The sequence below is a fragment of the Vipera ursinii genome (genome assembly GCF_947247035.1).
Source record: "Vipera ursinii genome assembly, chromosome: 5".
Taxonomy (NCBI): domain Eukaryota; kingdom Metazoa; phylum Chordata; class Lepidosauria; order Squamata; family Viperidae; genus Vipera; species Vipera ursinii.
The window spans coordinates 49,466,799-49,491,983 of NC_139518.1; the positions used below are offsets into that span (position 1 = coordinate 49,466,799).

The 25,185-nt window shown below is 35.4% G+C and overlaps 1 protein-coding gene across 1 annotated transcript in view; it reads left to right on the forward strand.

Annotated features, from left to right (window-relative positions):
• LOC310640779 (VPS10 domain-containing receptor SorCS3-like) overlaps positions 1 to 25,185 on the forward strand; it is a gene marked incomplete at its 3' end in the record, with an annotated part of 510,250 nt that overhangs the window by 461,115 nt on the left and 23,950 nt on the right. The window contains exons 19-23 of the mRNA XM_083363297.1: positions 4,042 to 4,228; positions 9,376 to 9,509; positions 14,617 to 14,740; positions 21,141 to 21,253; positions 24,908 to 25,039. Of these exons, the coding sequence (XP_083219423.1) occupies positions 4,042 to 4,228; positions 9,376 to 9,509; positions 14,617 to 14,740; positions 21,141 to 21,253; positions 24,908 to 25,039 (690 nt within the window). The remainder of the gene's footprint in view (positions 1 to 4,041; positions 4,229 to 9,375; positions 9,510 to 14,616; positions 14,741 to 21,140; positions 21,254 to 24,907; positions 25,040 to 25,185) is intronic.

Below are 25,185 nucleotides of genomic sequence, written 5' to 3' on the forward strand. Positions count from 1 at the left end.
GTGAGCCTGGTGTCAAGCACTCCGATGGTGATCATGTGATCACATGATCACCATCAGATCATATTCTACAACTGGAACTCCAAGGATTGGTCATAATTCCCTGTGTTCAGTGTCTTCCTAACTTTGAATGATTGGGTGTAAGCTGAGGACTATTATTATTGAAGAATATTTGTTGAGGCAGCAGGTTTTGGTATATTGTTATTATTATTATTAATTATTATTATTATTATTATTGTTGTTGTTGTTGTTGTTGTTGTTGTTGTTGTTGTTGTTGTTGTTGTTGTTGTTGCTGTTGTTATTTGCCCAGAAATATGTTACATAAGATGGTCAGATATAGAAGTCAAATCAATGAAACAATCAATAAGCAAGCAAGCAAGTAGTAGAACCTTCTAATTTCAAAGAATGTGATTAATATATTCAAGCTGATGAAAACTTTGTTTTTAGTATAATAATTTCTTCCTTCAATGAATCCCTTAGAATATTATCTATCCAACCGTTAGAAATGCCACTTTTTACATTTACAGTATGTGCATGTTATACTGACCTCAGATTTATGCAGGAAGCATCCTGTGATAAATAATTCTGAAAACTCCAGACAAATTGATATGCCACCTTTTCTTGTTAAGCGCCAGAAACAAACATGAGTCAAAAGTTATCTAATTGTGTCTTTGTTGAGTGTGTGTGGAAGTTATGGGTAAAGGTTGAATAGTAGCATGGAAGAAGGGAGAAGGAAACCAACCATTCAGACTCACATAATAAACTCAATACCTTTCAGCACTGTGTCTGTAAAAAAAAAAAACACCTATGAAATTATACCAGTTTTGTAAGTAACTCTTGAAGCCTAGCTCTGAAAATGAATAGATATTAAGTAATCACATAAATGTCTAAATGGAAAATTACTGTAGTTTTTATAATGTTTAGCCATTTCTCTTTAATACATAGAAATAATAGGTTTTATATTCATATGGGTAAATCATTATTTTTAAGTTTTATGAATTGCTTAGTAATGCTGGACAGGTACATGAAGGAAATGCTTGTGAATTATTAAAACCTTGTCCCTTATATTGAATGTCTACATCACTGGGCTTACACTTACAGGAAGCACAAAGGTGCTTATTTATTATACAAGGCTGCTATCTTTTTGATTTTCCAAGGTGCCTTGTAAGTAACATAGCTTTCTCATGTACTAGCTATCAGGTTTCAACTATATTCAGTTTCCAGACTTTTTGGCAAACATTATCACATTCCCATTTGATATTTTATATGACCTACATCATCTAAAATAGGGGTCTGTTGAATGTATCCCAAGAATTGTGATAGTTATCCATTTGAAATGTCTCCACTTCATTTCCATCGCAATTTATATTCATAAACCAGGGACAGCTGACATAGCATGTGTGGTGAATGATACACATTTTACTATTTTATATACTGGAAACATAGTTAGAGAAAAGGGATTAGGAGATCACTGCAATGCGGAAAAAGCTAGTAAAAAGATGAAATAAGTTATGTCACTATTTAGATATAAGGATGCAATTCTTTTGTGTTTAAACATAAAAAACTCACAGAAAAATGGTATGGTGACTAGAAAATTTGCATTCTTAATTTTAAATTAATAACTATTCACAATGATCTGCCTGATATTATTTTTTAAAAAAATCTATTGCCAAGAAGGTATTTCTTGACTTGCTGATCCTTTGACTGAAGAAGAGGCATTTCATTTAAATTCTATGAGATTTATTTAAAACTTCTGGTTTAAAAAGATATTCAAAAAGCAGTGGGAAACTCCTTTAGGACCTTTTGGTCTTTATCAATTTTCTTTGGTCCGAGTTTTCTGTGTTTTGAAGACTGTATTTCATTGAAGGAAGCACCATCACTCATGCTGGGCTGAAAAAGTAGTGGTTAGTTTTCTACGAAGAAATCACCTTTGCCTGTTACAATACAGTCATGATAAAGTACCCTAGACCTACGCTTTTCCAGAATTCTGATAATTCTTCAAGCTGTGACAGTAAATCTTATCACTACCCATGTGGGCTTGAGGTTGTTGAATTTGTATTTCAGCAAGCTTTGGAAGACCCCCATATTCAGTGGTCCTAGATTAGATAAGAGACAAAGATGCTTGAGCTGTTCTTGGCATTTATTCTTTTGGGCAGCAGTTAGCTTATGCTGTGAGAACACATCATCTAAGCTGCAGCAGGTCCAATCTTGAACTCCAGTCTTCTCAACTTTTCATCATATAATACTTCTGTCTTCTTGATAGCTTCATTTTGGAAACATAGTTTAAAAGCAAATTAAGTTTTTAATAGGCCACATTTATCTACTAAATGCAAGGGTAAAAGTCATGAAGTAAATAAGGCTAAGCTGTGTAAAGTCTAAATGCCTTGAAGAGAGCAGCCTCTTTGGTGCTACTGTACGTAATAGTTTGTTGCATTTACCAAATGAAAATGAATTTATTATACAGAGACAAAATGGTCACTTATGCATTACTGCTTCTCTCAAAAGACAAAAAAGCCAGAGAACCACATAATGTCCATGTGCTAGATTCAATGTTTTCATGCACATTTAAAAATATAATATATATATATTATAATATATTTCTCCGTAAAGGGAAAAGTAAAAGACGTGGTGCATCTGTTCAACTTACTGTTGTTGGATAATTTCAAAGTTCCAACTATCTCTTAGTTCTTTATCCTAAAGCCAGAGTTAGGCTGAGCTTCAAATAGCAGCTGCAAGTAAAGGATTGCCCTTATTAAGGAAGGGCAGAACATTAGGCTAATCAGTCCGGACACCATTGGAACATTTTGAGAAGCAGTGTGCTCCAACACATCTTTTTCATTAGAGAATAAATTGTCTTGTTACTTTCTCTTATTTTTTTCATCCCTGTTATATATTTAGACCTAATACATTCAATCATTTAAAACCAGTCTCTATATGGCTGACAAACCAAAGGGCTTTCCTCTGCTTGCCAGACATTACACTTTGATAGGACTGCTAGAAAAACCAAGATGATTACCAGATGGCAGCAGAGATATGGCAAAATTTAACTCTTTTCTGTTACATGCAAGTCATGTTGATTTTTGCAATTCTAATATAGTAGTCAACACAATTGCCTAAATTTGACTAAAGAAAAACAAATTTGAACTAGCAGTTCTTTCTCTCAATCTAGTTTTATATAGCTTGAGATGTGAAATTGTGCAACTGGGATGTTGCAACTATTCTTTGCCTTCAAGGCTTGTTGGTCATCTCTATCCCCATATTCTTCCTTTTGATTGTCTGGTAACCAAGCCACTGTTTTCTCATATGTTGCCTATCTCCATATTTCTGGCTAGAGTTTTTGTTGTTGTTTTGGTAACTCATAAATCTGAAAAAAGCATGGATTATTTTAGGGATGAAGCACTCATAGTGGCAGGGTAGTTTAAAAATTTATGAAGCAAATCCTTCTGTCAATTTCCAGGACTTGTGTATTCTTCTACAGAAAGAGGATATTATGTTTGTCTTTGTATTTCTACTGTAGAAATTTGTAATAAAATGAAGCATGAGTATAATAGAGATTCCATTCTGGGAGGGCCTGGAGTTTGCAGAATGTATTATATTACTTAGTATAACTTTATATAACTTAGTATAAATTCCTCATAGAAGGATCTCATGGAAAGAAAAGAAAATTGATTGCAACAGCTGAAATCCAACAGCTCAGTTGGCATTTCCTTCTCTCATGCAAGTTGTATTATTATTAGTGCTATTAGTATTACTACTAATAGTAATAATATTATTACTATCATATTACCATCATAAATATAATTACTATCATAGTGCCTAAGAAAGATTATTTAAAAAGATTCATAACTTATCTCTAACCTGGAATTATACAATAGATTGTACCACCTGAAAAATTGATTCCTGTATACCTGGCCATTAGTGGACTTAAGTATAGGGAAAATATAAAGTAAACCTGAACTATATGGTGCAATCCATACTGTCTCCTCTGTAATATAAATGGACCTTATCAACCACATTAATAAACAATGGTGTTCCTTCTTGCAGGGTGACCTCCAGAGGACAAATATCCAATTGGATTTTGGGGATGGTACTGCTGTATCCTATGCTAGTTTCAGTCCTATAGAAGACGGAATCCGACACGTTTATAAGAGCACTGGAATCTTCCACGTGACAGCTTATGCAGAAAATAATTTGGGTTCTGATTTGGCAGCACTTTTTTTGCATGTGGTTTGTAAGTAGATGGTGTCAGAAAAGTCTCTTGATTTGATTGAATGCAGAGTTCATAGCTCTGGAAGCCTTGCCTCTTAAATCCAATTTCTATAATCTGATTACTTTACCATCTTAGCTCATTCTTCTCTATATTTTTAAGCATTGTAAAAGTTCAAATATTTCATATTAATAGGGTGCTATTTGGGCCTAAAAACTTTAATAGATTTTACTCCCAATAAGAGAATTGCAGGAGCATGATAGACTTTCATACAGCTTTTCCAATTAGTTCCACATTTTGTTCAAATTCAGATAACATAACTTATATAGTATAAAGTACAAAGTTGCAAAAATATACCATATTTAATGAAAAAATGAAAATCCTAGAAGTATTTATCAATTCCAATTACTATTTATTCTAAGGATAGTAAAATATTGTAAGGATAGCTTAAGAATATTTTTGTCATAATTAACTAATTTGATCTCAGTTTTAGGCATCTCTGTCATATTCAAGAGAAAGCTGGTTTGATGCTGTGCTGTCAAAATTGTCATTCTTTTGTACTTTTAGAAGAAAATATGAGTAATCATTTACCTGAGATGGAAAACATTCATATTTCAGTGTGAGAATTCTTAGTGTTTTAGTACAAAAACAATGACCAATATGAAAAATGTCTGTATGTAAATTCAGCTATTTGACTGTGTTATCTTGCAACTTTATGTACTGCATGTACTTTTTAGGCTCACTTTGTGACATTTTGTACTTTTTATAATGGACTTGTACTCTTTTTGTACATTGATTAGAATTCTTGTAGTCTGATAAATACAGAAGTGGGTGTTAGTTTGGCATGATTGTGGAATTTGGTGCCCTGAATATGTCATAATGTTCTTTTTAAATTTGTAAACATACAGAGTTAATGTGAAGTGCAGTACTTTCAGTAAATCATGCTGGTCTATTAACCTTGGAAACAATGTTGATGGAGGCTGTTATTCTATATACACTGCCTGTATAATAAATCTTATTGAACTCAGGGGGTCTTTCAAGCATGCAATAGCTTGCCGTCTTTAGGGACTGGTGAGTATCGTAATATGATTGGAATATTTGAAGTTAGTGAATCATACATATAAATTATTGCAATAATATTCAATAGCCTGTTGCTCTATGATTAAGATAGGATAGGATAGGATAGGATAGGATAGGGTAGGGTAGGGTAGGGTAGGGTAGGGTAGGGTAGGATAGGATAGGGTAGGATAGCCCATATATACTTTATGTATAATCAAGAACATTGTAGGAGTGGGCTAAAAGAGGCAAGACAGCTTTATTTGTACAGAGGGCTAATAGATTTCACAAACTATTTTATCAGTGGATCCAGTGTTAACCTTTTTAGTCATATTGCATTTAATTTTGCAATTCAAGATAAATATCATCACACCAGGTTCTTGGGAAGGACTTGATAGATGAACAAAATTGCCAAATCCAGTTTAAACATCTGGCTGGCTATGTGACCAACTTAATATACTACATTTATATGCTGCACAACTGCCAGCAATTCTGAGTTCTTTATGAATTGTTAAAAAACATTTCAGGCAAGAAAAGAACACAAAGCGAAAAAGGAGTAAAAGTAGCAGATGAGGTGTACTTCCAGGGTCCAAATAGATGGCATTGATCAATTTGTGGAACCTGGAGTACATCAGTTCTACTAGATTGTAAAATAGATTGACTCTCACTTCTTTGTGGCTACCCCTTACACTGCTGTCAGGACTAGGAGTGACATAATAGCAGTGTTCCAATATCTAAGGGGCTGCCACAGAGAAGATGGGGAGGGGTGACAATCTATTCTCCAAAGCACATAAGGCAGGACAAGAAACAATGGACAGAAACTAATCGAAGAGAGGACCAACCTAGAACTAAGGAGAATTTCCTGACAGAACAATTAATCAGTGGTACAACTCTCCTCCAGAAGTTATGGGTACTCCAGCACTGGAGGTTTTAAAGAAGAGATTGTTCAGCCATTTGTCTGAAATGTTATAAGGTTTCCATCTTGAGAAAGGGATTGGATTGGAAGAACTCCAAGGTCTCTTCCAACTCTTGTTATTCTGTTATAGATAAGATTAGCCAGGCTGATATTCTGGTAGAAAGGAAGTCCTTCAAGTAACTAGGCCCCATGCCATATAAGACCTATAATAATAACAACACAAACCTTGAATTGTACTCAGAAGGAAATTGGCAAACAGTGCAGCTCATAAAACAGAGGTGTTACAGGGGCATATGGAGGCATGCTTGCCGTTGCCATGCCACTGCTTTCTAGATCAGCTGAACCATCCAGGTGGTCTTCCAATTTTTTTTATTGCAGTTTGTTTTCTCTGCTTATAGAAGCAGTGTTTGTCAACAAACCGAACTTTAATTATTCTAATTAATTTCATAATTTATATAAAATCATGGATTTTCATGATCCTTGATTTATTTTTATATTGATTTTCAGCAAAACATTTTTAATCCTTCCAGTCAGTTTCTAATCAGTTTCATAATTGATATCATGCATGCTTAGAAACAGGAAGAATTGTACTTCTAAAAGATTAAAGATCAAGAGAAGCTAAGAGCAGGCCAACAAACAATGAAATGTGAGTCCCCCTCTTTTTGTTGCCTGTTTCTATCCAAATCCTAATTTCATTTGTTTAATCACTGAGCTCTTCACCAAAGATAACAACTGATACTCTACAACTGTTGGTATATTAAAGACTTGTCCTGAAGAAACAACATATTATACACTTACATTATTATAGGGTAGCTTGGTTTGAAGATCTTATAGAAAGGCTTATAAACTGTGATGCTCTTGTGCTGATTTTAGTTTTTCTTTTTCTTCTTTTAACATGTTAAACCTATTACTACCATATGTGATTCTGTGATTATTTTTTTAAGAAACAGGAGACATTTGCAGTTAGCTTCAGATAAATAGCAGCCCTCACAATCCTTAAATTGCATATGACTGCCTTTTTCAACTTTTTAGTATTCTCTGATATCTATGGTGCCCTTGGAAACACTCTGATTGTCATATTCAGCGGTCAAAGTTTCATCATGTTATTCTAATTTTTGTGCATGCAAACATATGAAAATGATATTTGTATACATATTTATTATACTAGCACGAGAGAATTGCTTTCCCACTCTTATTTCCTACTTTCCTACTATAGTTTTCTTTCCCATATCTCCTCATCCTTCTTTCTTTTCAAAAGAATAATTCAAAAAGTCCCTTCTAAATGCAAAACCTTATATTTGAACTGACCTGGATAATATCTATGATGACTAATTGCAAGGTCTCACCTGCTCACAATTAGAGCATTTAATTTAACTGGAACACCCAAACAACTACAAGAAGCTATCAGCTATTCCAAACATGCCTGATGTACAACAGGGACAAATAAAAATTCACTTCAGCATGTGAATGTTAATGGAAAACTAAAGGAGGAAAAACAGATGGATAGACAAATTATATTGCAGTTAAAACTTCACTCTTTTCCAACTGTTTTTATCCCTTTTCTGTCTCTTTTTGTCCCCTTATTAGCGACATAGTAAATGACTAATTTCTTCATATGAAAGCTTAAATAGCCATCTGCTGCATTGCACTGGAAGCACCAGAGCAAATTGCTTACCAATAAGTCATGCATTTTTCTCTGCCAATATATTTTTATTTTAAAAATACCTGTGGTGGAATTTAGTCCAGATACCCAGGAGAAATGTGCTGCATTCAACCACAATATTTGAAATATTTTCTTCAACAACAGAATTTTATGACAATGTAAATGAATTTGGATAATTGTCCCAATCTCCAGTCCAAACTTTCTCCAGAAGGATACCGTGGTTGATAGTTCTGAGAGACACTGATAGAAAAAAAAGAGCTATCCGGTTTACTAACCTCATTCAGTACACAAAAATTATGATCCACTACTGGGATTAAAGTGAACATATAGACAATATAGATGTAGATATTTACAAGTATTTCCCCATGTACATACATCAATATAAATGCATGTATGTATGTACCATTACCAACTCAGGTATTCCCCAACCTATATCTGTGCATTAGATTTTATCCTTTGAATGACCTCCTCACTTACCATATTAAATTTCACTATTACCTTCATCATATTTCTCTTGCTTATTACCATTGTTTTGAAGTATAGTTCTGTTTTCTGAGTTATTAATGATGCTGTCCATTTGGTATAGGCATTTGCAAAGGTGATAAGCATTATTGTATCTTTTCATCTTAATCTTTGACAAAAATATGTTGCACCCATCTTCCTCTTCCCAATTTGATAAAGAACCACTAATGAACCATAACACTCTGATTATGGGCTAATGTGTAGTCACTTAATTAAGAAACCATACAACCATACATGTTGCCTATTTTGTTAAGAAAAATATCATGGGATATTTTCATTTCAGTTTTGTTGAAATGAAAGAAATATTGCATTTAAAATGTTCCAATAATTTGTGGAAGGAAATTAGCAGATCAAAACTGGTAAGATATATTCCAGAGAAATCTATGCTAACTTTACCATTTTGCATCTTATCTTATCTTATCTTATCTTATCTTATCTTATCATCTTATCTTATCTTATCTTACCTTACCTTACCTTACCTTATCTATTTATAAGCTCTTAAGAACCCAGTTTATGAACTGTTTTACAATATATTGGATTGATCTATCTGTGGTTTTCTGGATCTTCTTTCTTTCCGTTTTGAAGATAGAGAAGAATGCTGCCCTGCAATCATCTGGGACTTTACCTGTTTTCCAGGGTTAATTTGTATTTCAGCCATTTTCCAAAAACTTGGGGGGGGAAATTCTGCATCTGAGGTAGTTGTTATTGCTAGTGGGTATTTCAAACTTCAGACTAATTTATAGTTGTTTACACTGATCACAGTTTGGTACAATCACAATATAATAGCATTCATTGCAATAGTCTTCCTCAGCTTGCTTTCCTTCAGTTGTGACATCTTTGTTATTTTTAAATAGTTAGCACTGTTTATTATTTTATAGTTATTTAAGCAGATGGAAGTGCCAAGTAGAAAAGGGAGCTGTTGCTTGTTTGTTTTCCTTAATTTTATTTTTCTTTTAACCGCCTTTAAGATATAATAAAAACAGGTCTGTGATATGTGTTATTATCTTTCTACAGGTCCAGTGGAACGTGTCCGCTTGAGTGCCCCTTTTGTGGCCATCAGAAATAAGGAAGTCAATCTCACGGCTGTAGTTTGGCCAAATCAGTCAGGTACCCTCACTTACTTCTGGTGGTTTGGCAACAATAGCAAGGTTTGTTCCATTTTTAGAAATATATTTATTTTCTCTGACAAGATTAACTATTCATTCATCTTGATTCTGAAAAAAGAATGCCACCTGGAACTGTAGTAAAGCAGTATAATTTTCTACTACTGTCAAAACAGCTTCTTCATTTCCCAAACTTTGTTTCCTTTCTTTTTTTCCCCCTTTTATCCTTTTATCCTATCTAATGTAGCTGTTTGCAGGAGTCTCTGCAATGTGCAGTTGTCTGTTATTGGAACATTATGTTTAGAAGCTATTATTACTACTAGAATTCAAAATTATACCCCATTGTATATAGTAGATAATTCTGGGTTTCTGCTCAGCATTTAAAAACGGCTGATGATCAAATAAACAGTATTTCTAACAAGAGGGCTAGCTTGTGCACAGAATTTTAGAATCTGACACATATTTTAAAGCCACTGGGAATCAAATCACTTTTGGTCTCTGTGAATTCAAGCTAAACAACTTTGAACAACTCTGTACTTGTCTGCCCATGCTGTGTGTTCCTGTCAGAGGTCTACATGAATGCCCAATGACAGTCACTAGTTACATATACAATCATCAGCTAATGTATTTCTAAACCTAAATTTGAAAATAATAATGAAGTTTTGTGTGATTGCTGAGTCTGATACTCTAATGTATATGTCAGTAAGATTGTTCAACAGATCCAAGATTTTTGGGCTTGTTTTAAGCACAAAAATATACAGTTGTTTCAAACTGTGCACTGAAATTCTTTGGAACCCTAATAGGGGTTCTGAAATGTATATTAGACACCAGTTCCTACAAAATATTATTTGCTACCCACTGATCTTCCCATCCATTAAGATATATATTTTAAATTCTGTACACCTGAGTCCAAAAATACTTCCTGTGATCTACTAAAATATAAAAGGGTCTATAGTACATTTTCAGGGGGGAAAAGGCAAGGATTTCCTTGGCAGACTAAAACTGGGAAATGTAAAGAATCATGGCAGTAATACCTAGTGATAAATACTATTGGATCTTCTTTACAGCAAAACAGCTCACTAAATTATCTGGATCAATATTATCTGCAGTAACTGGCAACAGTTCCTAGGAAATGAGAGAAATTTTTTCCAGCTATACCTGGAGATTTTAGGTTTTATATCTATGAACAGCAAAATGTATGTTGTGTAATTAAGTAAAGCCTCTTTTTAAATTATACTATAAAACTTGGAAGAATGTAAATTGCCTGGTTTTCCTTTAGAAGACTAATTGTTTAGGGAGTTATAACCATTGTAATATTTAAAAGAGCCAAGAAAGTCTTTAGATCCACCACTCTTCCAGAATTATATTCTAAAATACCCTAAAAAATAATTCAAGCACCCAAGAGTTGAAAAATATTTCCAATGCTATTTGCAGTTTTTTAGTCTGTTTTATTGGGAGACTCAGAAAGAAATGTAGAAACAAATAGGTTTTCTGTTTGTACTTGTTTTCAGATTCTGAATTAATATTGGCCAGTCATTTACACATTTATATCACTCATGCATAACTGCTCAGTTCAAATGCTAGGTTGGACTTGGAAGAAGCAAGACAGGACCAAAATTTGGCCAGTCCCATTTTATTATTTTTATCAAATCTCCAAGTACTTTTTCTATCACAATGTCTTTGCCTCATCCAGCTGATCTGTTACTTTGGAAATTATCTTATATTGTGAAAACTATATGTCTGGTACCTTGTTGACTTTGATTTGGAACCGTCTTCTTCAGATTGCAGAAACAAATCTTGTTGAATAAACATTCTCATTTTGATGATAGAAAGGATTTCACATATTTCATCCTTCATACACATTAAGCAAGTTTAATTATATCAGCACCCATTTTTTGTCATATGGCAACAATTTTGTAAAAGAATATTTAACCCTCAAGTGGCAATGCTGGCCCAGAGTATGCTATTATCGATACTTGCTTTTTATGGTATTTTCAGAGTTTTGCAATATTGGTCTTCCCTAAAATTTTGTACCCCTAAGCCAGTGCCTTCTGGGCATTAGCCCTCATCTAACATTTTGTTCAATGGGCATAGGAGAGTTTTCAAATTATTTTAAACATAAATTTGTTTGAACAATAGATGTATAAGCTTATCAGGCAAAGGAAAATAGGAGGTCAAACCTAATCTGTTTTTAGCTCCAAATGAATATTTCTTTAGCATTATTTTTCAGTATCTGCAAAACCAGGTTTTGCAATTTAAATTTTATCTATGCATCACCAATAAACCTCAAATTGTGAGTTCAAAATACGGCCTAAATAGGGGACAATGTAAAGCTGGCAGAAAATTTGGTTTTGCAAAATTATGATAATCATAGGATGTTAGAACTGAAAACTAAATAGGGCTGCCATTTAGCCAGTCTGTTTCATAATTTTCCACTGATAAAAATCCACTTATTCACAACATGGATTAAAAACAGCTGCAGAAGGACTACTGTTCTCCCAGGGCTTTTGTGCTTTCTTGAATCTTCAGGGGTCCACTAGTTGTTATTACTCTCTGACTTCTATTTATACACTCTCTTCAAGGAGTCCCTGAGATTTGGAAAAGGATCTCAAAGTTCTCCAAATATCTGCAGAAAAATATTATCAGTAAAAAAGAAGGAACCCAATCTATGTAAATATCCTTGTTTAAAACAAAAGACAAAACAGTTTCGGCACATTGTATGAGCACACTGGAAATCCTGATTGCAGAGATCTTTGTCTGCAGACAGATTGCAAATCACATAGCAACGCAATTAACCAAGAACAAGACACTGTGAATTTTAAACTTTGTAATTTCTTTGTATCATAAAGAAATTACATGCTGATAAAAAATATAAATCACTGGAAATAGCGCTAGTCCATTGAGTTTGTCCATTTTTCCATTTAGACTGGCTAAACATATTTTTGCTTTAAATGTAATATATATGTCCCTGCTGTTTTCTCAGCAAGGTTTTTCAGAACTGGTTTGTGTTTGCCTCCTTCCTAGGACCAAAAGATACTGACTGGCCCAAGGTCACCCAGCTGGCTTTGTGCCCAAGGCAGGACTAAAATTCATGATGTTTTCTAGACTTTAGCCTTAACAGCCATACCAATCTGGCTCTCCATTACAACTTACTCTGTATCTAAAAGGTTGTCTTATTCCCTTCTTGCTAGCTGGCTAGCAAATGGTAAACTAAGAAGAATCCATCATACAGCACAAAGGATTGCCCCCCCCATGTGATGCATAACAAACTCCATACTGAATAGTAGTAAAAGCAGGCAGGGCAAAAACCTGGACCGATTCTTGCTTATCCTGCCATTTTCTAAGACACTGTATTGTACAACCTTCATTGTATTAGTGTAGTTCAGTCAGATTTGATTCATCTAAAACCATGAGGTGATTGGTGAAAATAAAATCAAACCAGTCAGTCCTAGAGGAAATCAACCCTGCTCTTTAGAAGGCCAGATCCTGAAGCTAAAATTCAAATACTTTGGCCACCTAATGAGAAGGAAGGACTCAGTGGAAAAGAGCCTAATGCTGGGAAAGATTGAGGGCAATAGAAGAAGGGGACAACAGAGAATGAGGTGGCTGGATGGAGTCACTGAAGCAGTAGGCATGAGCTTAAATGGACTCCAGAAGATGGTAGAGAATAGGAAGGCCTGGAGGAATGTTGTCCATAGGGTTGCGATGGGTCAGACACGACTTCGCAGCTAATAACAACAACAAAACTTCATTGAACCATCCTATATTAAGAGTATCTACAGTATGTAATTATACAATTCAATTTTGGACAGTGATTTTATTTACTTATTCATTTATTTAAATAGGGTTATTGTAATGAAGTGCAAGTCCTCTATTTTAGCAATATACTAAAAGGCTAATTTGCTTGGAATAGCATCACCTCAGTTTAATAAATGAATCTGGATATCTATTAGGCTTTGAACAAATGAACCTTAAACTCCTTGATTTAATTTAGAGCTAGTTTCCAGACTTCAGTGCTGGAATTAAATTTGAAGGAACTACCAGAATGTTAAATTTCTGTGATGAAGATGAAATCAGCCATGATAATGGAACATCTACCAAGAAAGCAAATTTTCAAAAGAAAACTGGATTTCTTGATAGCATGACAAATAAAAGTATACAGACACAGAGCCAGGCAAGTTGTATCTCAGGAATTGTAAGGATACAAAGAAAGAAAGTTTACATCGAAGAAATAATTTCTAAATAATCACAGCTAAGGTTATCCTACAGAAGAGTAAAAAGAAAGTTGAGATACCAGCTAGCAAGCTCCACTCCTACTTAATATGTGGTACACCTAAGGGTAAGGGCATGGGCATTACTTCACCTCAACTTCCTGAGCCCCTCTCTTTCACAGACACCTCTGTCACAGTTCTATATAGTATTAATCCCTTAAATATATACACTATATTTATAATCAAGGAGAAGTGTTGATAATAAGCAATTTGGAGGGAAAAACATGCAAGACTTGTCCCTATCAATGAACCTCCATGGCCATGCCCCAAATAGGTATCACTCTGTCAAGAATCTTTCTTCAAACAGCAGTTGAAAACTTATAATATAGCAGGAGATTGCAATGGGCCACAAATGCCGTTGTACAAATACTCCTATGGAAATCTCACAGTTCATAGCATCCTTCAGACTGTGCTATGAAGAATAATTGGTAATCACCCTGCAATTGTACAATCATTATTGCTGGTGAACAATTGCTGTATTTTTTTTTCAAGGGGGAGATGACAATGGCTTTACTTGGAATGAAAAGAAAATGATAGAACATCTCTTTAGCTGGTTCATTCTAAAAGATTGTATCCTGGCCAGATTAGCTTTGTACAGAGGCCAATTTCTGTAGAAATGGATTCAGCTATCAATCATCACTGATTTGTTCTCTTATAAAAGCAATATGATGCAGAAGATTGCCTAAGCTGGTTTTAGCTATCCTAGATACTGCTCTCATTTGTATTGCTTCTCCATCAAAAATATAGATTTAATGATATACTCATATTCATATTTGTACTTGTGATTTTTGTCTTGTAGTTCTAAAATTCTTAGCCAATGGCTAATGAAATGACTACGAATAAATTAATGAATTGTTGCTAACCACATGTCACTTTTACAGCCATTCATCACCTTGGATAGCAGCATCTCTTATATCTTTACCAGTGAAGGACCAAATACTATCACAGTGCAGGTCTCAGCTGGCAATGTCCTGATCCAGGACACCCGAAATATTGCTGTGCATGGTGAGTTGACAAAAGGCAATTGAAAAGGTGTGCACACCTGCTTTCCTCAAACCTAAGTTTTGAAATTTAAGACCTGGCAAAGAGATCTAAAGTATACTTACAAGGTAGAATTAAATATATATTTGGTAATAATTGTTTAGGAAGAAGATATGAGAAAGAATGAAGGATGTAGCACTCAGACTCACTACATCTTACAGAAATACTTCAAAACAAATTATTTTAATGATTGGATAGTATAGTATGACAGTAAGGTCATAGTCTTAACCATGCATCTATGCTGCTTTATTGGAGAAAAAATCACCTTTGAAAATTAGCTTTTGGCTTCCTGAATATAGTACCAATCCATCTTTTAACTTATACAGTGTTGGGAATATTAGAAGCAGTGTGAAAGACATATGCTTGTCTTAATCATGGCATCTTTTATTTCTGGTCTTGTTGGAAATAAAGTCTTAAACTTAGACATTGAATGATGATGTGAATTATTTCTCCCAGATATATCTCAAGTATTGATGCACATTCTGTAAATCAGACGCATTTGCAGAATGGATCAAGGGAAGATGGATGGCAAAAGCAGCCACTCTAATGCAAGTTATGCCCCTTTTATATGTACGTTGTAAAGTAAGAAATAGGTAGCAAAGTGGTGATATTGTCTTCATGATTTGGGCAGTAATACTACCCTCTACATATATTTCTGACTCTATCATATGTGTAGCATTGTTTGGAGCACGTGGATCTTTTTGAATGAAAGTGCAATCACAATGTACCATCAAAAGAGGCACTGGTGCTTCTGATGGATTTTTGGAAAAAAATATGAAAACATATCATATTCATAAAGTGGCAACTCCAAATTATTTAACATTGTACTGGGCATAAGTCATGTTAAGCATATAAGGAGTTAATAGTATGGAACAACTGTACATAAAAATATTTTTCATTCCAATAGAAACTCTGGATCAAATGTGCACGGTGTGCTCTTTTATAAAAGATCCACTTTTGAAGGTTGGAATATATAAGCTGAGACAGAACTGCACCTAGTAGGAGTGCACATCATACATTCATATTCATGAACTCACACACACATTTGTACCAACAAATGCACACATATAAAGTATATTTATTCATATATGGACACATACAGATAATACATACTCATTCTGCATTTTAAGATCATTTTCATCAGTTTGATAGATTTTTAAAAGTTTCTTTGAAAAGAAAAGTTATAAAAGTTTCATGAGAGGAAGACAGCATTATGGTACTCACCATAATCATGAGGTTGCTGATGAATAGAGATGAGCATTCTGTATTTCATTGTCCATTTTTCCAGCTGTATGTAATCTTCAAGTTTTATTAAATTCCAAAAGAAAACATTCTGCAGACAGTCCATGGAATTTTTTTTAGATTCAGATGTTAGAAAGGATGCAGAATGATGGAAAGATTTATTATAGAAAATAGTGGTAGCATAGCATCTTCGGACACTTCTCAACAATAAAGAAAGCTTAGAGTTGCAACCCAAATAAATTATAAAGAATTCTGCACAGGAGATGTAAAAACTGAGTACTGCTTTGCTGGAGAAGAACAGTTTTAGGAAATTGTGTATCAGTGAAAAGGCTTTGAGAACCAGTTTGGCACAGTGGTTAAAGCACCAGGCTAGAAACTAGAGGACCATGATTTCTACTCCCACCTTAGGCATGAAGCCAACTTGGTGACCTTGGGCCAGTCATGCATGAACATGTACATGCTCACACACAGGAGGTTTTTACATTATGTTTCTGTTATCAAGTAAACAATTGGATTTCAAGTGATAATGCCACTTTACAGAGAATATTCTGAGGACTAAGTATAAAGTTTGGTATAAAGATTCTTTTCACATCTCTAATTCTCTATAAATGTGTCAATTTACTTTTTAGTGAATTGAATCTTGTTGGCATGAAGATAGCTAAAAATAATATGCATTGCATTATATATTGGCACATATTTCTGTCCATGTGCACCATATTGGATAAAAAGGAGATGGCCTAATAATATAATCAAACATTATCCTTTCTGCAGTGAGATATAATTCATTTTTATATGCATCACGTTACCTTTTGCCCACCCCATCAATACTTAGAATTGCCTAATTAAGGGATGTCATACTGGGCAATTTAAGGGGTATGCAGTATCTCCCAGGCTAAGTGCTTTTGGAGCACATCTTTGAGAGAAACTAAAATTTGTTTCTATCTCCTTAACATTAAAATTACTTATTTAAATATAATTAAACTGATTTATTCTCCAGCTATTTAATAGCTGTCTTTGGTTGTCCTGTTAAAACATACAATCTGATGATAAGTCTTTGAGGTCTGTACTCAAAGTTTGGAGTACTTGGAGGTCCAGTCTTGAGTTTTACTTCTTTGAACTAAATAATTATTATCAGGTCATAGAATTTCTGTTTCTAAAATTCCAATTAGGTTAGCATATGCAAATATAAAAACATATAAAACATTTAAAACAAAAAGAGAGTGAAATATTGGAGAAAAATAGGAAGATGAGAAAGAGCAGATCTATCTATCTATCTATCTATCTATCTATCTATCTATCTATCTATCTATCTATCTATCTATCTATCTATCTATCTCAAATTAGCAGAATTAACTTCTGTGTCCAATCAAACTTGGCCAATAAAGAATTCTATTCTATCAGCAAAGATGAAGAATAAAGCAAACAAATAAGGCAAGAACTCTACTAAAAGCCAAAAGTCCATTTAAAAACTTGTCTACCACTTAAATTAGCTTTGCTCTACTGCAAGGATTTAATTCAGGAATGATTTCTTCATTTCTCATGAACTGCTGTACCCTGGTTTGTCTGTCACTACCTTAATCTGATTTGTTCTGCATTATGTAGTCATGGCAGCACATAAGGCTAACAAACAGGTATCTCTCTGCTTTTAGAAAACAGATTACTAGTACTAAGGATGTACTCAGTGGAGCACAAAGCATATCAAATACAACAGAAGAAAAAAACTAGTTTATGGAAGTTGCTGTTCATTTTACTCTTGATCCTGTTAATTGTGAACAATATTGATGAAACCAAAACAGTTTAGAATGTTGGGCAAGAGACAAATATCACACAAAGGATTTATACCATTATGTGATTAGTTTCTTAGTGAAACTATTTTTTTAAAAAAAATCTCCTGTCAATTTATGTCTCTTGTTTAAGTTTTAGGTTTGTTTTCCTTTTTCTCTCTTTTTGAATCCCTCTCAGAATCCTCCTGGGATATGGGGTGCAGTGCAATCCTATGTTCAAAGTATCCCAGAACTTTTGTTTCCCTACCAGTGCCTCAGAAAACAGCCTGAAACCATCCTATGTTGTATTCACTCATGCTGCTATTAAAATGCAGATATGAAGCAATGCAAAGGAATGTCAGCTAAACACAACTTACTACTATCCTACTTGCCTGAACATTTTTTAATCTATTGGATTAAAAATCCTATGAGTTTTGAAAATGAAATGTGGCACGCTGACAATTCAGTAAAGTAGTACTCTCCCAACAGTGGTCTCTGCATCTTTGCCTATAGTTGTGTTACTTGGATTGGATTTTATCAGAAATAAATTCTAGCTCATGCATACAAGAAGACATAAGTTGTAGGAACAGGAGAGGGAAGAGAAGTAATGACTTTGCCCCAGAACCTGGGACCTAAAGTGAGGTTTAGGTTTAGGTTTTAGGTTTTATTTAATTTGTATACCGCCCTTCTCCCTAGGGACTCAGGGCGGTTCACAGGGCATATATAAATAACGATACAAAAGTTAAAAAGAGATTAAACCAATGCCCAGTTAAAAAACAATAATACAATACTAAGAACAACAATTTAAAAACCCATATTCCCCCATCAGGCCAGACCAGCTAATTCAAATAAGTGGGTCTTCAGGCCGCGACGGACAGTTCGGAGGTCTGATGTCATCCGGAGCTCCACCGGCAGTTGATTCCATAATGCCGGAGCGCCCACAGAGAAGGCCCTCCCCCTGGGGGCCGCCAGTCGGCATTCCCTGACCGGACGCACCCTGAGGAGGCCCTCTCTGTGGGAACGCACAGGGCGGAGGGGAGTTGACGCCGGCAGCAGGTGGTCCCTGAGGTAACCCGGACCCATGCCATGTAAGGACTTAAAGATCATAACCAAGACCTTGAACCTCACCCGGAAGACAACTGGTAACCAATGCAGCTCGCGGAGCAAAGGTGTAACATGGGAGTACCGGGAAACTCCCAAGACAACTCTCGCGGCCGCATTCTGTACCAGCTGGAGCCTCCGAGTGGTCTTCAAGGGAAGCCCCATGTAGAGAGCATTACAGTAGTCAAGGCGAGAGGTCACGAGCGCATGAGTGACCGTACACAGGGCATCCCGGTCCAGATAGGGCCGCAACTGGCGCACCAGGCGAACCTGGGTGAAAGCCCCCCTAGTCACGGCCACTATATGATCTTCCAGGGTAAGCCGTGAATCTAGGAGGACTCCCAAGTTGCGAGCCCTATCCACGGGGGGTAAAAGCTCACCCCCCATAGAAAGAGATGGAACATTTTGAATGTCCCGGGATGCCGGAATGTACAGCCACTCAGTCTTGTCAGGGTTGAGTTGAAGTCTGTTCCTCCCCATCCAGACCCGAACTGCCTCCAGGCAATGGGACATCACAGCGAGGGCATCACTGGGGTGGTTTGGGGTCGAAAAGAAAAGTTGGGTATCATCGGCATATTGATGATACCCAACTCCAAAACCACGAATGATCTCACCCAGCGGTTTCATGTAGATGTTGAACAGGAGAGGCGAGAGAACCGACCCCTGAGGAACTCCACAAACGAGAGACCTAGGGGCCGATCTCTGCCCCCCTGCCAACACTGACTGCGAGCGTCCCAGGAGATAGGAGGAGAACCACTGAAGAACTGTGCCTCCCACTCCCAATCCCCTGAGACGCCGCAGCAAGATACCATGGTCGATGGTATCGAAAGCCGCCGAGAGGTCTAATAGGACTAGGACAGAGGAATATCCCCTGTCCCGAGCCCTCCAGAGATCATTCACCAGAGTGACCAATGCCGTCTCCGTGCTGTGCCCGGGCCTGAAACCCGATTGGTAGGGGTCCAGATAATCCGTTTCATCCAGGACCAGAGGGAGCTGATGCGCCACCACACTCTCGACAACCTTCGCAAGAAAGCGAAGGTTGGAGACTGGACAAAAGTTGTTCAATACAGCTGGGTCCAAGGCAGGCTTCTTGAGGAGAGGTCTCACCACCGCCTCCTTCAAGACGGTGGGGAAATAACCCTCACTCAAGGAAGCAGATATAACCGCCTGGAGCCAGCCTCGTGTCCTCTCCCTAGCTGCATAAACCAGCCAGGAAGGGCACGGGTCCAACAAACATGTGGAGGAGCTCAGCCTCCCCATAATCCTGTCCACTTCATCAGGGGTCACAGAATCAAACTCTTCCCAGGTAACATTGACAAGACCGTCCGTGTCCTGATCGCCTGACTCTGCCCAGTTGGAGTCCAAACCGGTCCGAATCCGAGCGATTTTATCCGACAGATGTTGACTAAATTCCTCGGCACGACCCTGCAAGGGATCCTCCCTCACCTCCTGATTAAGAAGTGAGCGAGTCACCCTAAACAGGGCGGCCGGGCGATTATCTGCGGACGCTATGAGGGTGGAGAAGTAATTACACCTCGCCACCCTCATCACTGCGAGATAAGACCTAATGTAGGTGAGAACCTATCCATAGCAAAGTGAGCCATCAATCATATTTGCATCACGGAAATGAAACAGGAACAGAGCTGGAAACAAGGGAACCCATACTTCCAAAGCAAACAACATTGTGAAATTAGTCAAATTCAGAGGTGAAGTCCAAATGAAGTTCAAAGAACACTAATGTGAAAGTGCCTGTATTTTTAAATGAATATTATTTGTCACTACTTTTCTTGTATGGAAGGTGACTAAGATTCTTTTGTTTGGAAAGTTGTAAGTTTATGTATAGTTGATTTTTTTACTGAATAAAATCTTCTTCACTTAGACACACATCATTCACTGGAAACGTAAAGAGAGACCAGAGACATTTTTATTAAATACATGATAATTTAATGTTAATACTTGACATATTGGAAACAACTTTCAGCATCTGCCACAAATGCCAATTTTCTCTAGAACAAGAATGATTTTGAGAATCATGCAATACACACACAGCACTCACAAATACATATATGTGTATGTACATACACAGTCACAAACATACAAGATATTTGATATGTTTTGCATCTCTGATAATATATGCTTTTTTAGCTATATGTAGAACTTTGTTGTATGACTTTGTAATAAATGCATTTTAACCATACCAATGTTAACAGCCTTAATAGTTTGTACTGGAATTTTACTGTGACACTCTTTCTTTGCAGAATATTTTCAGTCTCAACTATTATCATTCTCACCCAATTTGGATTATCACAATCCTGATATCCCAGAGTGGAGAGAAGACATTGGCCGAGTCATCAAAGCAGCTTTGGTGCATGTGAGTACCTAGGGAAAGCTCCCTAATAATAAGCGTAATTTTCTTAACATTTGAATAGTCTATGCAAGCACAATTCAGGAGAGGAGATTATAATTTTCAATTACACACTGCAATTTTGATAAAGCTAGGCTTATCATTCTGGTACACACATGCAATTACCTAGATAAATATTGTATAGCACTTTTCAGCATCCAACAAGCCCAGACTTTTTTTTTAAAGGGATGTTTGTTTTATTCTGTTTTTTAATTGTTTTCTTAGTACTACAATGTTTTGCAGTCCTTGAAGTATTATCTGTGCAGCCTTTGATGATAAGATAAATATAATCAAAAATATTAGGGGGGATTAATTATAGCATTTTTCCAGTGAATCCATGATTACTAAGTTTGTGCATGTATGTTTGTTATTCAAGATGGATATATTATCTGTCTTCATGATCAATAGAGCTTAATTGACTCACACAATGATGCTATCTTTATATTCATTTCTATTTATTTTCATAATGTTCTGTGTCTACCACCTTAGCAAATATTATAGATATACTGCAGTACAAGGTGTCTGTATTTAATTCATCAGAGATAAATGCATTTATTTTTTAAAAGTATGAACCCTTTCACTTTTTTGCAATTATTATATAGGCTTTTAATAAAGAAAATAAATATTATATTTCACCTAATCTTCCACATGTTTTTTTAAAATTTATTCTGTTTCTTCCACTTAAAAGATATACAATAAAATGTGATCAACAAGTTCAGATAAACAAGATAAAGAAAAGCATTCTCTGGCTTTTCTCAAAAGAACATAGAGGAGCTTTGAAAACTATGTTTTTTTCTTGCTACATTACAAAAGAATATGAAAGAGCATTTCTTTTTGTACACTTTTTTCTGTTGTTTTACAAACATCTGCCTCCAGTGTACTGATCAAAGCTTTCCTCAATCATAAGCTCAGCTATAAGCACTCTATAAGTCAGTAAACATTCCCCCCCCCCATCTCACTTTTGGCAGGATAAACAGCTGAAAATGTGTGAGGGGAACCCCGAGCAATAATTAGGGAAAGAGAGTTTTCCCTTTTTTGATTTCTGGGCTCCCTCCAGTTTCTGTCTTCATATCAATATTAAGACTTACTCTTTCTACATCCAGGTCACAAATTTCACACTCTTCTTCTTAGCCCTGTTTGTTGTGGTGACTGAGATCTAGCTTGCTTAGAAATTCTGTCTTAGTTTACTATGAATACCTTGCTCTCTACTCTTTCTTCACACTCTTTCAAAACGTGAGCAGCTGGTTATGGAGCTGGGCAGGACAAAGATCTTAGTGATTGACTTCTGGTGCTGATATCAAAACTGTTATTGTGAAGCGAAAAACCCAAGCTTGATTTTTAACTGTTTTCAGTATTGTTTCAAACTGTATACTCTATGTCCTGCATTTATTCAATTTGTTCTTCAAACCCACTTGATACTTCTTTTTAGGCAAATTAAAAAAGGATTGACAGCCATATTAAAACATAAAACAGAGTGAAATATAATTCCCTTGTACATTACAAAGATAGACTAGAAAATTCATGTTCTCCTACATAATTAAAATAGAGACAAATTATGAATTCTATTTATTAAAGAGAGCTTATTATTATATTCCCTTTTAGAAAAATACTGATTTTTGCAGTCAATAAACACTTTTGTGAAAATTTGTGTATATATATATATATACACAAATATATATATTGACGTATTCAGGTCTTTTCCCGTGTAAGATACACCAGCCTGAAGATGACGAGTGGGACCTCATCGAAACATCACCAAGACACTATCTATCTTACACAGGAAAAGACCCGAATATGCCAAGACCTACATGCCTATACGTGTGAAAATCTACGAAAACAAATATATATATATATATATATATATATATATATATATATATATATATATATGCAGAAGGATTTTGCATGGATAATAATTAGGTTTCTATTTAATGAGTTTCAGGCCATTCCATCTTTAGAATAAAATTTATCTTTTATGTGAGAGGGAGGGAGGAAGAGAGAAAAGAAAAAGGCACACAGACAGACAAAAAGGCATCAGGGGTTGAAATGTATAAATGGAATTTATATTTCTTTCAATCCAGTATAGATTAGTCCTGATTAGATAGATAGATAGATAGATAGATAGATAGATAGATGGATAGATAGATAGATAGATAGATAGATAGATAGATAGATAGATAGATAGATAGATAATCACACAAAGATTGAGTATGGTCTTCCAAAATTCTTATTCTCTCCTACGACTTTTTCTAAACTTGGAAAGACCTTTAGGGAATTGCAGTTTCAGACTTCGAAACTACTATGACCAAAACAAGATGCTAATATTGTTTGAATTCCTAATTTTTGCTTCAAAAAGAATATTTTGTGTGACTGAAATAGTTTTATCAAATCCAAAGTTGTAAATAAGGGATATATTGTTTAGGTACACTACTGAAACCCTGTAGGCCCATTACATGTTCAATAATGATATTTGGCTGAAAAATGGATCTAGAATATTCACTAATTCAGAATATTTTATGACATCTGTCAGATATAATTTAAATTATTTATTCAATTTGGTCCAAGTAAGGTAAAAGAATAGTATTCAATAGACATCTACGTGTAGATCTAGTCAAGTAGTTAGTACTTTATTGACATTAATGGATCTATTGTTTTGGAGAGGTATTTTATATATACATTAAATGTTTTCTTTCATAAATTGTTGAATGAAATGAAAACTGTTGGTACAATAAAAAGTGATTTTTTTAAAAAAAAATCCACATGCATATATTGTTATGCTTTCTGATGTTGTATCAAGTGCTAAGACCATTTATCAGAAAGACCATTTATCCATCCTTGTCTTCTTTAGTAAAATAAATGTGCACACCAAGAATAAACAGGGACAAAAAAAGGTTGTATTTTTTTAAAAATAAACACAGATTCCTATACATTAAAAGTATTATTTTCAGACTTTTATTTCTTCATGCAGTCTGAACAGAACATTGTTCAGAGATTTCCACAGTCATAAGCTTTCCATAAGGCATCTTTAGCATGGGTTTGGGAAGAAAACGGTGTGTGGCAATACATTATGACTTACTAATTGAACAACCTATGACTTTAGTACTTTCACTTTAATATAAATTTGCATCCATGCATTTACAATCAAAGTAGAAACATGTCCCCTTTTTTATCGAATATTATCACCTTTTATACACCATTTGCCAGCTGATACCCCAAAAAGGGAAGTGATTTTGGTACTCTTAACATTGCTAAATTAAGGAACATGAAGTTGTCATTCTATCCTCCTAACTTGACATGCACCAGGTCTTCCAAGAACATCATAGCACAAAATCACAACATTATTTGCATTGCTTATCACTGTCATTACTTAACATTATACACTACAGAGCAAGAATTCTGAAATGATTTCAAATATGAAAACAGGTCTTCTTTTAGGCAATGCTTACCCATTATAAATATACTAGGTGTATATTTGGCTCCCAAATACCAGTTCCCTTGGACAATGGGACACAACCTCATTTTTTTCTGCCATTGTTTAGAGTTTGTTGAGAGTTATATGACTTACAAACTAAGGATATATAAAGAATCCTCTGTTTTTATTTTTTTTCTCACTTTGCTTAGGTGACTGGTATCCCCAAGGAACAAATTCTTGTAGCAGTACTCCCTGGATTGCCTACCTCTGCTGAGCTCTTCATCTTACCACATCAAAACATCTCAGAAAGAAGGAAAGATAGTGAAGATGATTTAGAGCAGGTAGGTAAAAACACAGGGTTTACCTTCTTTCAGGTGGTTATGTATTCCTTTAACTGTTAAGGTTCTGAACTGAAGAGAATTTCAAAGTGCTATATTCTAGGGCAGTGTTTCTCAACTATGGCCATTTGAAAATGGTTGGAGTTGAA